A 15600-nucleotide genomic window follows, 5' to 3' on the forward strand; every position below is an offset into this window, starting at 1 on the left:
CTTTTTGCAACAATCCTAAATGTAGCAAAACACATTTTTATCTCTTGATTGTTTTGTTAAATGGTAACCAAAATATGAAAATAAGGCAATGTTTCAGAAAGTAAATACAAAACTTTATTAGTTGCAGTGAGGAAATTCGAGGTTTAAGTGGTGCATTTGTAGAAACAAAATGAGAATTCTTCAATTGTACGTTAGTTATACGTCACAATGTGTATTTAAACCAGTTCTTCTCCAAGTGTCACATGAAGCAACAACTAATGAAAAGCATAACAGAAGTTACACATAGCTTTTTGGCTAAAAAGTGACTAGTCTGATCCGATCATAATCAAACTATGAAAGGCTGAAGTTCCCGAGTTAGATTTCTAAAGAAAGTTTGTGATGAATTTAGATCGTAGCTGTTCCATGTAGGCCGGGCAGGAAAACATGAATACCTTGCAAACAAAGATATAAAACAACAGGTCTACTCATTTCCTCTGGTGGCCCATCTGTTTGTCCACCAGCATGTGGTAGACTCCCTTTTGGGCCAGCAACTGTTGATGCGTCCCCAGTTCGATCACCACTCCTCCATTGAAGACGGCGATGCGGTCTGCATTTTGGATGGTGGACAGACGATGAGCCACAATGATGCACGTCCTGCCCTTACTGGCCTCGTCCAACGCCTCCTGCACCACCTGGGAAGAGAGGAACGAAGTACGAGTTTACCCCCCCCCTTAAAAGGATCAAACTTTTTGTTCATTGGTTTTACTGTTGCTAGCATTATTTATTTAGAAACTGGTGACTTCGTTTGCCCCCCCCACCCCTCCACCTCCACACTGACCTTCTCACTCTCGGTGTCAAGTGCAGAGGTGGCCTCGTCCAGGAGCAGCACTTTGGGGTTGCGGAGGATGGCGCGGGCTATGGCTATGCGCTGCTTCTGGCCGCCTGACAGCTGAGCTCCTTTATCACCTGCCTGAGTTTCATACTTCTGCTCACACAAACGGAGAGAGAGGGGGGGGGTACATTATCGATATATTGCTAAAATAATGACAGATTCATTGCTTAATCCATTCATCTTTTTTCAATTAATAAACTATAAATTTGCATTTTCCAACACTGTCCAAATTCCTCCCAGCAGTTACCTGTGGCAGACTTTCTATGAAGTTGTGAATGTTGGCGGCTTTAGCAGCTTCCTGTATCTCTGCTAAGGTTGCGGTGCGGCTGTTGTCTCCGTAGGCAATGTTTTCTCTCAAAGTGCAGTCGAACAGCACAGGCTCCTGGGATACGATGCCGATCTGTGATCTCAACCACTGGAGGTTCAGCTGTTTTGCATTTTTATTGTCCAGCAGCTGAAGAAGAAATCGTTCACAGTAATCAGTTATACACGTAAGAGCAACATTTTCTACTAAATACTCCCCCAGCTATTTGCTTTGTAGCTCTATTTTAACCAGGTCTCATTCTTGAAACGAAGATCTAGTTAATAACTATGTGTTTGTTATTAAAAAAACGTAAGGATCACTTAATAATTATTTTGTCAATATTATCATTGCAATAAATACTTTTTTCCCTCAGAAGCCCGTCAAGATCAAATTAAATCAATATAAAACACACATTCCTAGTACAATCTCACTATCGGTGTCTCATCAGCACAACAGTACACTACAGTGCTGTAAAGAGGTCACAAACACGTTGGCCAGCTAACCATTAGCCAGGAGACGAAGGTGAGGTAGGTGAAGAGGCAGCAGCGTTAATCAGACAGTGTGGGCGTGTTTCACCCTCTCACCACTCTCCCCTCCCTGGGGTCGTAGAACCTCTCCAGCAGCTGGATGGTGGTGCTCTTTCCGCAGCCGCTGCTCCCCACCAAGGCCAAAGTCTCTCCCTTGCTCACCTTTAGATTCAGCCCTTGGAGGACGGGCACATCGGGGCGTGAGGGGTAGTTGAAAAAGACACTTTCAAAGTGCACGTTACCCTCGAACTTGTCCTGGTGGTTTTGTGAGATGACACAGAAGAGGCGCACGTTATCTTGGGTGTAAAGAGCTGTGCCATAAAGGACGTGTTTGGTGCGTGTGGGTTTTGGCGTTACGCACTGGTGACTCCCCCTCCTCTGAGAGATTGTCGATGGCGGACACTTTGTTCATCAGCATCATGAGGTGGGCGGCTGAGATTTTGGCCTTAGCATAGTTTGGAGCGAAGGAGTTGGCCTCTCCGAGAGCCATGGCACCGTACAGTATGGCGGAAATGACACTGCGACGGAAAGTCAAACATTCCTTAGTGATATCTCTCAGCAGTGTTAAGTTTTATTGACCTTAAATTACCATACAATATTGAATTACACATTTCCATTTGAAATCCTTTTTTAAAAACACATTTAACAATGTGCATCACTTCCTAAATATATTTCCAAAACTCAGCCGGAGCTGGTATCTCGGGCTCTTGGAAAGAATAAAGATTAGCGGGTTTACATTGCATGTGTGTTGCATAAATGAGTTTTATTTTTTATGGTTTTATGTTTATATCACCTTTGGACTTCCTCTTTATGTAACAGGTGGGATATGAAGGCTGATGCTTCGTTGTGTTAGTAATGTGTGTGTGTTTCTCCTGGATCAACAATTAACATTTTGTGTGATGATGTCTCTTGGTGAGGAGCCAGTGGCCTCTCACATGCTTCGGGCCAAGAGTTTATGATTTAAAAGCCATTTAGAAAAGCTTCTCCTTCTTTCGTAACCCATGTTTGCATGCAAAAAGTTTATCTTCTCCCACATAAACTCAATTTCAATCTTCCGATTAAAAGATAGTTATGCTTTACTCACAGGAATACTCCCTCAACGTCCATCCTCCCCGTCACAATGAGCCAAGCTCCGAACCGGAAGCAGCCTGCGTAAGCAAAGTAGATCATGGCCTGGGTGAGGGAGAAGGTGAGACCGTGCACATGGGCGTTCTTCTGCGAGTTCCTGCTCAGATGGAAAGAAAGGTGTCATTAGTATTAAAATAGATGTATAATAGTAGTTTATATCTCCCCCGGAGACGCTGGATTCGTGGTTTAATGACTCGTACTTGTATGGTACTTGAAGGTTTTCCTGATACAAACTCTCAAACTTGGGTTCTCTGTTTAGAGAGACGACAGTTCGGATATTCCCGATTGCCTCTGTAGCAATCTGTTGAGACAAAACCATAATAAAACGATACAGTATAATAGGCATGTTACTCTGGCACATCTCATTCCGAGTCCCTACCTTTCCAGCCTTCTCCAGCTCCTTCTTGTCTTTGGCAGCGTATCCGGTGAGGGCTTGCATCTCCACAGCTCCAGCCGCCGCCATGAAGGGCACCACAGCCAGGACGAGCAAGGTCAGCTCCCATCCGTACACGAAGGAGATGACCACCGAGGTGCCCATGTTGGCTACGTTCTGCGCCAGCGTGGCCATGCGGACCCCTGTGGCCTGAGCGGGCGTGAAAGATGGTGAAAGATGGGAAGCATTCTGAGTGACCGAAACACCGGTATTTGTGTGTGCGTGCGTGCGTGGGGCGGCTGTTGAGACTTACTCCTTGCACTTGAGCTGCGTCTGTGGCCAATCTCGTAGTAAGCGCTCCAACACTGTTTTTGGGGTGGTCAAACCAGCCGAGGTCCTACAAGGAAACGGGGACATTTCCGTTGGCCTTGAAAACAGCTCCGTTCTCTCTTAATAAAGCTGTGGTATTGCAGGCCTGACTCACACATCCACACGTATGGTAAATTGATCAATTCAAGTGTGAGGAAGCTAAACACAGAGAGAACCTATACGCTAAAACGCCAATTTTCACAGAAGGCCTTGGGAATTGCCTCTTACTGTGAGACATTTCATGGAAGAACTAAACCCTGAGAGCAGGAGACGAGAATAGAGGCACGGTTACACTTACCTGTCTCATCATGGCTTTAAAGCCGTCGCGTCTCAGTTTCATGGTCAGAATCTCTCCAGATTTACCAAAGCAGAAGCCCTGTTTACAGACAGACGGCATGAGCACACGTGAATATTGGCTTTTGTTACTAACTGGTTTGTATATACCATCTGGATAAAGCATGTGTCTGTGCAAGTGATAGAGTCACAATCCTAATGTAACACCCTAAGCCGGTGTGAGAGGTATACGTTTTTTTTAACTTTTCTAACCGTTGGTTTTAGTAAATTAATGTATTCTGGGGTTTAGGCATATATGGTTAAAGAAATAGGGAAGTTTGTCTATTGGCTTCTCTTGTTTGGAATGACATGCAAAGATTGAAACTAATGTTCTAGTTTACACTAACCAGGTGCTTGCTGTGGGCCTTCAAATATATTTGAATGACAAAAGAGTGAAAGCTTATCATCTGTCACAACAACAAATCAAATGAGTGTATTTTCATAAATATCAAGTTCCTTTGAACCCCCATATTGTAAACTAATATACATTAACATGCATGTGTATGTGTCATACCTGTAGAAACATGGTGATGAAAGTTACAGCTCCGATAACAACAAACATCAGAGAGAAGAATGAAGATCTTTGCCTGATAATCTCTGGATCCGGTTCCGCAAACACCTGAGATGTGAAAGGAACGATTGTTTCTAGATTTCTACAACACCTGATAACTGTTGCATCATGACACGTAACCTTTGTGTTACACAGAGAGACATACGGTGATGATCTTGGAGAAGATGATAGCAAACAATGGTTGCATAGCTCCGTTAATGATGGCACAGATGGTCCCAACCAAAATGTACGGCCACTCGTTACAGTTGAGGGAGAGCAATTTAGGGAACGACATGGGGGGAACATCTTCATCCTACAGCAAGATATTCATGAAATGTGGGGAAAGATCAAGGAGAGAAGAAGAAAGTACAATGCTATCAAAACGATCTTTACAACTGGGTTATTGTGGTCATAGTACAGCGGCAGGTCTGCGAAGGGTGAGACCGAGCCACCTGTTTCCAAACCGGATCCAGATTAAAGTTCACAGACTTTAAGAAGGAAAGGCTTAATATATATAATATACTGGAATTAACAAAGATACAAAAAAATGTTCTTTATGTATTTTGGACATTGTTTAAAATCTTTCCTAATTCTTGTTCAATTATTCAAGATGAAGCTAAATTAATATATAAGACTGAATGCCTACTGTCCCCTTTTTAAACCCTACCAGGACCATTCAAACATCCCACAAACAAAAGCTTTTGGTTCAATAGCAAGGGAAATCACAAAGGGGAGGAGGCACAGCCACCATGCAAAAACCTAACTTAAGGTCTTGGCATCTAACAATATATTAACTCAATGTGGCAGTGGAGTATGACAGTATATAATATTGTTTTCCCTGCATTGACCATATTGAGGAAATGTTGACCCAGCCTCTCAGAGCCCAGAGGTGTCTCTCCACAGCTCACCTCTTCTGTCACGCAATCCTTCAGCTGCTCTTTCCCCGCTTTCTCTCCCTTTGGGGCAGTGAAGGAGGGGCCCCTTGTGGACTTCCTCCTGTGCAGAGAGGACTGAGAGAGGCTCCTGGCTAACGTGCCCTTCTTGTCCGCAGAATGCTCCCACTCCGCCTCCTCCCCCTCCTCCCCCTCCTCCCCCTCTTCCCTCTCCTCGATATTTTGAAAGGTCTGCAGCAGAGAGAGAGAGACGGGAGGAAACCACCAAAATAAACAGCATGATTCTTGGCATTGGGACATTACAAAGTTTCCCACGGCCTGTGTGTGTCTACCTGCATGGTGACCAGTGTGTGGTAGACTCCCTGTTCTTCCATCAGCTTGCTGTGAGTTCCCAGCTCCACTACTTCTCCTTTCTGAAAGCCCGCAATGACGTCTGCGTTTCGGATGGTCGAGAGGCGGTGAGCGACAATGATGGTGGTACGACCCTGTCGTACCTGCACAAAAAGACATTTTGCCTTGTTTTTGCTGTGCCAACATTTACTAGAAGGAGCTAAAAAAGTTGTGCATTCACAAAGATACAGATGTTGGTTACAAACAATAAATATTTCAATCTGGACCAAAGTGCTGGATCAGCAGACCGACCAATGCGGCCATCTTTAAAGCCACACCACTAGTGTCGCTGCAGAAAGTGACGAACCACAGTAAAAATGCAAAGTAAGCTAAAGCTAACGAAGCAGATCATGTGTCCGTGTATCTACCTTGTCGAGTGCAGCTTGAACAATGGTCTCACTTTCAGAATCAAGTGCAGATGTGGCTTCATCCAACAGAAGGATTTTGGGGTTGCGGACTAGAGCTCGAGCGATGGCAATCCTCTGCTTCTGTCCTCCACTCATCTGAGTCCCTCGGTCACCTACCATCGTCTCAAACCTCTGCTCAATGAAAAGAGTCTCAACGTCAGCAAGTTGTGGACCGAATTCTTGATGCAGGCCGGGAACGGGGAGCCATGAATGCAGTCATACATTAGGAAGGTCCATGATGAAGTTGTAAGCGTTAGCCTCCTTGGCGGCTTGCGTGATCTCTTGCTCCGTCACGTCAAGTCGGCCGTATCTGATGTTCTCGGCGATGGTGGTGGCGAAGAGGATGGGCTCCTGACTCACCACTCCGATCATCTCTCTCAGGTAACGGACGTTAAGAGAACGGATGTCGTGTCCGTCAACGCTCACCTGAAGTGCCGGGGGTCAAACACGCAGAGCATCTTAATCCGAACACAGCATGAGTATCAGCAAAGAGCCGACCCTCTATTGTTGTCATAATAGCCTGATGTCTTTGGTTGGATGAGAGGAAGCCAGGCACAGTGAATGGCCAGCAGAGACATTGGGAATACAAGAATTAAAGTAAATGGGCTGAAACAAACGGAACTCATTGAAGGAAACATAATAAAAATCAAAATGCTGATAAATCCTGTGAATGAAGCGGTTTGGAAAATTGTACTTACAGATCCTTCTTGAGGATCGTAGAACCTCTGCAGCAGCTGGATGGTGGTGCTTTTACCGCAGCCGCTGCTGCCAACCAGGGCAATGGTCTGCCCGCTCTTCACGCTCAGGGACAAGTTGTGTAATATCTAAAAATGATAACAATGTCAGTCAGGACGTACAGCTTGAAGTAAAATAACGTATGTTCCAGTCCAGTCAACCTTCTAAGGGACACTTACCTCGATATCCGGCCTGGAGGGGTAGCTGAAGTGGATGTTCTTGAACTCTATGTTTCCGGTGATGGAATCAGGCTTGAAGCCGGCCTCTGAGTAGCTGTCGATGGTCGGTTTCTGTTGAGACAAGAGTTTTACTTGTAATAACTCAGTTCTTGTTTTATTTGTAGTTCGGCCGCAGTTGGATAGCGAAGGGGATCTTATCACAACCTCAAACAGACAATGGGAGGAAGGCGACTAGCCCCCCAGGTTTTGGTGATCGTATTTAGAAGAGAATAATGCTTTCTTCCCACATCTCTTTGTATTTTCACTGAACACTGCAAATTCTCCCTCAAAGGCTGAGCTCTGTGTTTGACCAAAGAAGGAGAAGGTTTTACTTCCCTCTTGGAAGGACTCACACTTTTGTATTTCAGACTTCACGGAATAACCTAGACACTACAGTATGTAGGAGCTGACCCGATCAGACGTCACAAAGTTTTAACTGTAAAATACCTCTCAGTAAAGAGGTTAAGAAAAGTGCCAGACTTCTGTTTCACCTTGCATGTTCATCAGTGAATGAATGTGTGTGAAAGGGCGAATGGTGACATGTAGAGTTAAACGCTTCCAGTGGTCGAAAGCCAAGAAAAGGGCTAAATACAAAAGTACAGTCCATTCACCAGGGCCACCAAAATCATCAAAACGCCATGACAAGGTGGTGTACGTTTGTGAGATGGGTACAACATTTATAACAGTTATTTTACCTCGTGATACATTCACAACTAGTTCAGGGTTGGGGAGCCACGGCTGTGCAGAAACCAGGTGACCTGACAGCAGGTGCTCCAATTAGAGCAGAATTTGACAAATCGGTTGGCTGCATTAAAGCAGCTCCCCAGAGAGCCAGAATGTAATGGTGCGTGTTCAGTGATACAAACGGACATCTGTCCAGCAGCGAAAACATTGCGAAAAACCTCTTCGTAACACGTGTGCTTTTGGGAAGAGTGTTGCATGCACCGCTTACATGATCGATAATGTTGTACACTGTATGGGCAGCACCTCGAGCAGTGGCGAATGTCTGGATGTTGGGAGAGGTCTGACCCACAGTGAAGGCTCCAATGAGCACGACGAAGAACACCTGAGGAGACACACACCAAGTGTTAGCTGAAGCGAGCTCCTTTTCCACGGTCTCCCTTCGGTTCAAGCGGCAGCGTTTGGAAGGACTTTTGTGATGATTCGTCCACTCACAGTGAGTACAGTTCCAATGGTGTACTCCTCCTTCAGGATGAGCGTGCTTCCGTACCAGAAGGCCAGAGCGTAGGACAGGTAGATCATCAGGAAGTTGATGCCAAATGCAAAATTGGCATATGTCGCCTTCTTAATTCCCATGTTCTTTGCATCCTCCAAGTTTTTTATATATCTGTGGTGCAAGAAACACACGGACACAAGAACGAGGGCCAGTTCAACAGAAAGCAAATTTAAACACAAATGAGATTGCAATGACATCATAGCAGCGTCAGTAGAAAGCCCTAATCTCATTCCATTTTATGGGTTTTAACCAATTACAGCTTTCCCTGAGGGGATGTCTTGGACTTTATTTAGCCCTGCATAGATGTCTTGCTTGAATCTGACAGATACTTTCCTACAGATTATTTCTGCATTAAAATTTAAGGGCAACATTTTGGATTTGGACAAAGCAATATTCAAATTTGTTCCCACAAACACCATTAATTTGTTTTCTATCCATAATAATTATTTGCTATTATTTAAAACCTCTTTTTTATGGGAGTTTTTCTTGTTGTGTGGAAGGTGCAAGGCAAATAAAGCTGTATTATGTTTATATATTTCATAAATCACTGTACATACCTCTTGATTTCTCTGTCCTGACCACTGAAGGCAAACACTGTCCTCACAGCAGAGATTACCTCTGATGCCACAGCTCCAGCTTTGGCATATGCAGCCTGCTCTTTAGAAGTGAAAGTCGCTAGCAACTGTGCAGAAAGGGGGAGACAGACCTAATGTTAATAACTATTCCTGCGCAGGGCCGTCTCCTTGTGGTACACACGTGGACAGCAAGAGGAAGGCAGAAAGGTGGACTGAGAAACACAAAGATGGCGGGGAGAAGCTCACCTTGGAGAAAATTCCAGCTGAAATGGCGAGCGCAGGACTCACAGCCAGAATGACGAGAGTGAGCTCCCAGCCTTTGATGAAGCCGATGGTGAAGGCAGTGATGAAGGTGCTGAAGGCCTGAATAAGCTTCCCGGCCTTGTCACCAATACCCTCTTGGATCTTATACACATCACTGTGCATACAAATATATGCTTGTGAATGAAGGAAGAAACATCTGCTGCGGTCATGGACAAACTGTGAAACTTAAGTGATCCCGATTCTAATCTTGATCTTGAATCTTGATTGAAATTCATTTCCTTGTTTGTTTGTCATTTTACGTTTTTCTGAGAAAAATTTCGCGAATGGTTCGACTGGTTCCATTTGTTCAATCACCTACATCTTAGCATAATTAATAACTTCTTGTTCAATTGCTAAATTCATCAACGTGGGCGTTGAATAAAAAGGCAGAAGCTGGTCTGCTTTCCAATATTTTGGCTTCATATGAAATAGTGTGCTATTTTCTCACTGTTACCCACTCTGTGAGACGTGTGTTGAGCTCTCCTGTTTCGGAGACATCGAACCAGCCGATGTCCTGCTGCATGATGCGGTGGAAAAACAAGGTGCGGATGCGTTTCGCCTGCCGCCCAGCAGACAGGGTCCAGAAGGCCACCTGCCCGTAGGCTACCACCAAGACGACAAAACCCAGTATGGTGTAGCTAATGGCATATCTGGAATAAGAGCAAGTATTCAGCTTAAGGCTCAGAGAAAATGTCCCTTCGGTATTTGGTTTAATGAAGTGGATGTTGGTAAATGACATTCAATTGAAGATATGCCCCTCCAAGTTATTATGCTGATAATAGAAATTCTTACCTTGTCATTTCCTCCTCTAAGGTGCTGCTTATTGTTATGTTGGTGTAGTCTAAAGACGCAAGGTAACAAACAACTGTGTTAAATGGTGTTTTTTTTTTTCTCAACGTCACATCTGTCAATGGCTAGAAACTCACCGGTGATGTTTGGGTTGATTTGTCCCGAAGAAGAGGTCACAAGGCTGTCTGTCATGTCCCCAAACACAATACACATGAGAGGAAGCGTTACGCCGTTGGCGATGGCACAGACTGTCCCGGCCAGGATCAAGAGGATGTCAAGGCCTTTAGCGAACCTAAACTTTACTCACATAAAGGAGCGTAGTTTAGGAATGACCAAAAACAGAACAGTACAAAATCAGTATCTGTATGTGAGCTCCTGAACATTTGTGGGATGTAAGAACTTTTATGCAATCAAAAGGGGGAAAAGACTTATTATATTCTCACAGCAGGGGACACGGCGAGTCAAACCCAAAACAAAAGGAGGATGTGCCGCACCCCCCCCCCCCCCCCCGTCCTCTCCCCACTTGTCCCCTTCTTACACCTTGATGCAAGTGCTTGTATGATCATATCACATGCAGAACCAGTCAAAAGTTTGGACACATTCTCACTCAAGACAATGAGAAAGTGCAGCAATACTTTTATTATCAATCTTTTTACTGCGTAACCTCAGGCTGATTTAAAAAACCAACACCAAAAAATTACAACGACATCATTTTCAAATACATTACATAATTTCATTCCAATAAAATTCATTGAATTATAGGGAATAATTAAAACCCTAATTTCACTGCAAAATTGCAGAGGTTTATATCCAGGTTACTGACATATTAGTCGGAGAGCAGAGAAAGTGAGCCTGTGTACAGAGTCATTTTTGGGCCATTATCTAGAAAGTATAAAGCGTGTTTCTGACAGAAAGAGTACACTTACCACATCGATGGGCCCAACCATGGGCAACTTTGGCCCTTTTTCTTTCTCCTTGCTCTTGTCTTTGCTTTCACTGTAACATTTTTAAAAAAAGGATGCGTATACATTATATATATATTTTGGGCCAATATCAATAGACACTGTTTAGACACTGTTTCTTCATTGAAATATACACTCACCGGCCACTTTATTAGGTACCCCATGCTAGTAACGGGTTGGACCCCCTTTTGCCTTCAGAACTGCCTCAATTCTTCGTGGCATAGATTCAACAAGGTGCTGAAAGCATTCCTCAGGGAGTTTGGTCCATATTGACATGATGGCATCACACAGTTGCCGCAGATTTGTCGGCTGCACATCCATGATGCGAATCTCCCGTTCCACCACATCCCAAAGATGCTCTATTGGATTGAGATCTGGTGATTGTGGAGGCCATTTGAGTACAGCGAACTCATTGTCATGTTCAAGAAACCAGTCTGAGATGATTCCAGCTTTATGACATGGCGCATTATCCTGCTGAAAGTAGCCATCAGAAGTTGGGTACATTGTGGTCATAAAGGGATGGACATGGTCAGCAACAATACTCAGGTAGGCTGTGGCGTTGCAACAATGCTCAATTGGTACCAAGGGGCCCAAAGAGTGCCAAGAAAATATTCCCCACACCATGACACCACCACCACCAGCCTGAACCGTTGATACAAGGCAGGATGGATCCATGCTTTCATGTTGTAGACACCAAATTCTGACCCTACCATCCGAATGTCGCAGCAGAAATCGAGACTCATCAGACCAGGCAACGTTTTTCCAATCTTCTATTGTCCAATTTCGATGAGCTTGTGCAAATTGTAGCCTCAGTTTCCTGTTCTTAGCTGAAAGGAGTGGCACCCGGTGTGGTCTTCTGCTGCTGTAGCCCATCTGCCTCAAAGTTCGACGTACTGTGCGTTCAGAGATGCTCTTATGCCCACCTTGGTTGTAACGGGTGGTTATTTGAGTCACTGTTGCCCTTCTATCAGCTCGAACCAGTCTGGCCATTCTCCTCTGACCTCTGGCATCAACAAGGCATTTCCGCCCACAGAACTGCCGCTCACTGGATGTTATTTCTTTTTCGGACCATTCTCTGTAAACCCTAGAGATGGTTGTGCGTGAAAATCCCAGTAGATTAGCAGTTTCTGAAATACTCAGACCAGCCCTTCTGGCACCAACAATCATGCCACGTTCAAAGTCACTCAAATCACCTTTCTTCCCCATACTGATGCTCGGTTTGAACTGCAGGAGATTGTCTTGACAATGTCTACATGCCTAAATGCACTGAGTTGCCGCCATGTGATTGGCTGCTTAGAAATTAAGTGTTAACGAGCAGTTGGACAGGTGTACCTAATAAAGTGGCCGGTGAGTGTACTTGGTCAGAGAGAGAGAGAGAGAGAGAGAGAGAGAGAGAGAGAGAGAGAGAGAGAGAGAGAGAGAGAGAGAGAGAGAAAATTTAAAGCGCACCTTAAATGTCCGTTGGCTTGATGTTTGGCTTCGGCCAATTCATCATGTTTTTCCTTCACATCCATGTTCGGTTGTTGTCCAAAGATTGCCGTCTTAATATAACCTACTTATTTGATCTTCTCTGAGATGAAAAAACAAACAAAAATCGAATCAGCAAAAAGCCTCATCGGGATTCAAAGTGAACGGATCATCACTCAGCAGATTACAGTCCACCGGTAAAAAGGAAATAAAGCACGAACCTCTCCTCGTCCTGTCTCTCTCTCCCGTCCCCGGGAGCCTCATCCACACCGTCCCGCGGTGAACTGTAGACTGATAGTCACTTTACAACAGGAAGAGCCTCGGATGAAGCGCCCCCCCTCCCCTAACCATTACCCCCCCCCTCCCACCGCTCGCTACAAAGTGGAGCTTGCATTCAAGGAAATAATGAAACATTTTTTACAGTCGCTAGGACACATTTCTCATAATTGAGTAAGTATTGATTTGTGTAGTGATCTAAGTTTTGAGAAATGTGTCCTAGCGACTGTAAAAAACTGTAAACTAAGCCTGTCATAATGTATGTTTGACGGGTTAACACCGTTCATGGCATGGCAACCAGCAAGGACACTGTTGATGTGTATATATATAATTACATCATTCATTCTCCCTTACAATGTGAAAAAGATTGTCACTTATACTTCTTGTGGATCATAAATGATGATTCAGAGGGATTTGTATTAACATTGCTTTATTGAAAATGAAAAATGAAAAAAATCAATCATTGTGCTTTATAAACAAATAAAAAACTGGGATAAGTTGTTGGGATTGACCCCTGACTAAAGATGAGAGTGCAATCACTTTGTCTTATTTGTTTATTGGAGAACATTTGGAAACATGTGCGCTGTGTAATACTTTTACTTTTTAAGTGGAATTGTTAATGTTCAGTCAACTTACCGTTTTAGATAGACACATTGGTATTTTGTTAGTAAAGTCCAAAGGTTTAAGCTCGGCAAGTGCCTTTTTTGTGAGAAGAGCAGATTCCAGACTAGATGATGTAACAAAGGTACATAATGAACTCAAACTGAACTCAAAAACCAAGAATCAACAATGAGAGCAGCGCATGGAGGTGTGTTGTCTGCGTTGTGGTGTTGTAGCCTGTGAGGGCCGAGGAGATCTCGATCAATTTTGCTACATTTCAGAGGATTGTACTCTTCTTTTTACCTCATTTGGTTGACAGCTTTATTATAACAAACGTCACCAGTATCATAGCATTTGGCTTTATTTGAATACTTGTTTGTGGCCCACAGCTTCACAGAGGACAGAGAGAACCGATAATAGAAAAGTGCTGTTAATAATTCTATATCTTCACTACAGTCCTGTTAGTCCGATGGGGACTACATCATATATGATGTCATTGAGGATAATGACTAAAATACTGTAGTCAGTCATCTTCTATAGCGCTTTTGAAAAAGTGACCTAAGTATTGAGAAATGTGCCCTAGCGACTTTTAAAAACTGTAAATGGTGCCAGGAGGAGCTCTAGTTAATTTACATGGTACACCCTGGACTGACTGACATAGAAAAAAAGAATCACTCTCTCAATCACACCTACAGGTAATTTTAGAGCCAGCAGTCAACATAGCGTGCAAGCCCTTGGGAGTGTGGGAGGAAATCCGGGGGGAACTTGAGAAGAACATGTAAACTTAGAACAGAAAGGCCTCTGAGGCGTCAGTGCTACTTTATCATGAGATCTCAAATGAAATACATATTATCTATTTAACGTTTGACCATGATTGAATCAACCATAGCTTGATATCATGTGTTTTCGTCTAAATCTGTTGTTTTTCTGCAGTCAGAGAGATAACCAATTTAATAGACTTCAGTTAAGTAAATATAACAAGTAATCTCACATTGAATCTTCCCTTACTCTTTCTGAATAGAGTGAACTTCTCATATAACAAGTGATTGTAATGCATGTAATAAGCCATGTTGTGCTGTTCATTGATCAATGATCAAAGGCGACAGGCATCGATGTTTTTATTTTACAGTTCTTAACTTAGATGAACACAGACTCTTTATGAACTCTGACGTAGTGCTGATGAAGTGCAATAAAGTGAGACTTTACCCCATGTTATCAAATCCTGTTACACAAATTCTCTTTGTTATAATATCCTTTTTAAAATAACTGATATTTAAAAGTATTAAAATGAGTGTAAAATATAGACACACACAATATATAGTGTTGTGCAAATGCACCTGTTGTTTGAATCATGTTTATGGATTCCATCACATTTGTTCAAGTTAAACCAAAGCAGAGCAGGATAGTTATTTCTTTTTATTCAACACTGAGTCCTGTAACCCAGTAAAGGTCAATATTTTTACAGCAGTGTCACATGTTTCCATAAAAGGGTTGTGAAATTGACCTCACATCAGGGTAAAAGTCACTCCTGTGGTTTGTTGGACTCACGTGGAAAATAAAACCACACACAGTGGATTAGTCATGTGACTGCGAGACACGGCTAGTTTGGCTTGACACATGAAATATTTAAATGGAGGCGCTTATGTGTCAGCTTACGTGTCACGAGTTTTTCAAACATCTTTGTTTTGTTTTGAAATCCTACAAATAGTTAGATCCTCTGTTACAGGCCGCCACACAAAATGTATATAGAGAATTATCCCAAAAAGTAAAACATGTACATTTTATATAAGATCATTGTACAGATTGCAATACAGGAATATTTCAATATTTGTGACTTGACAGTCCTTGACAGTTTTTTGTGGCTATTTTGTTGTTTGCGTTTGCACCATATTTTCATGCAATGTATGATATTTTACTAAAGCATACTCCACATTTTTTGTACATTTCAAAGGCTTTATGGGGGATCATTATGAACATCTACATTTATTATTGTTTTACTTTTGTAAAAAATGCAGTAATATCATGTCATTACCGGCACTTGGCGCATGGACAAAGCCCCCCCTGTTTCATTATGTTATCTTTCATATATATATATATACATATACACCGATGACTCATGTCTCATGCGTCATCGGTGTATATGTATAGCCCCCCCCCCTCAAAGCCCCCCCTGTTTCATTATGTTATCTTTCATATTTATATATATACATATACACCGATGACTCATGTCTCATGCGTCATCGGTGTATATGTATAGCCCCCCCCCCTCAAAGCCCCCCCTGTTTCATTATGT

The 15600-nt window shown here is 43.2% G+C and overlaps 1 protein-coding gene across 1 annotated transcript; it reads right to left on the reverse strand.

Annotated features, from left to right (window-relative positions):
* Positions 1 to 91: 91 nt before the first annotated feature.
* Positions 92 to 12764, reverse strand: abcb4 (ATP-binding cassette, sub-family B (MDR/TAP), member 4). Its single transcript, XM_037454727.2, has 28 exons — positions 12653 to 12764; positions 12414 to 12534; positions 10929 to 10998; positions 10140 to 10299; positions 10006 to 10054; positions 9672 to 9863; positions 9157 to 9328; positions 8893 to 9017; positions 8275 to 8446; positions 8051 to 8164; positions 7060 to 7170; positions 6844 to 6969; positions 6368 to 6571; positions 6107 to 6277; positions 5681 to 5842; positions 5364 to 5579; positions 4622 to 4768; positions 4420 to 4524; positions 3871 to 3948; positions 3517 to 3600; positions 3210 to 3413; positions 3031 to 3131; positions 2787 to 2927; positions 2064 to 2220; positions 1760 to 1957; positions 1119 to 1325; positions 818 to 964; positions 92 to 671 (listed from the first exon to the last, which is right to left on the reverse strand). Exons 2-28 carry the CDS (start codon positions 12476 to 12478, stop codon positions 465 to 467), a joined length of 3885 nt encoding a protein of 1294 aa, XP_037310624.2. The 5' UTR covers positions 12479 to 12534; positions 12653 to 12764; the 3' UTR covers positions 92 to 464.
* Positions 12765 to 15600: the final 2836 nt, after the last annotated feature.

This window comes from Pungitius pungitius, chromosome 11, assembly GCF_949316345.1.
Source record: "Pungitius pungitius chromosome 11, fPunPun2.1, whole genome shotgun sequence".
NCBI classification, from domain to species: Eukaryota; Metazoa; Chordata; class Actinopteri; order Perciformes; family Gasterosteidae; genus Pungitius; species Pungitius pungitius.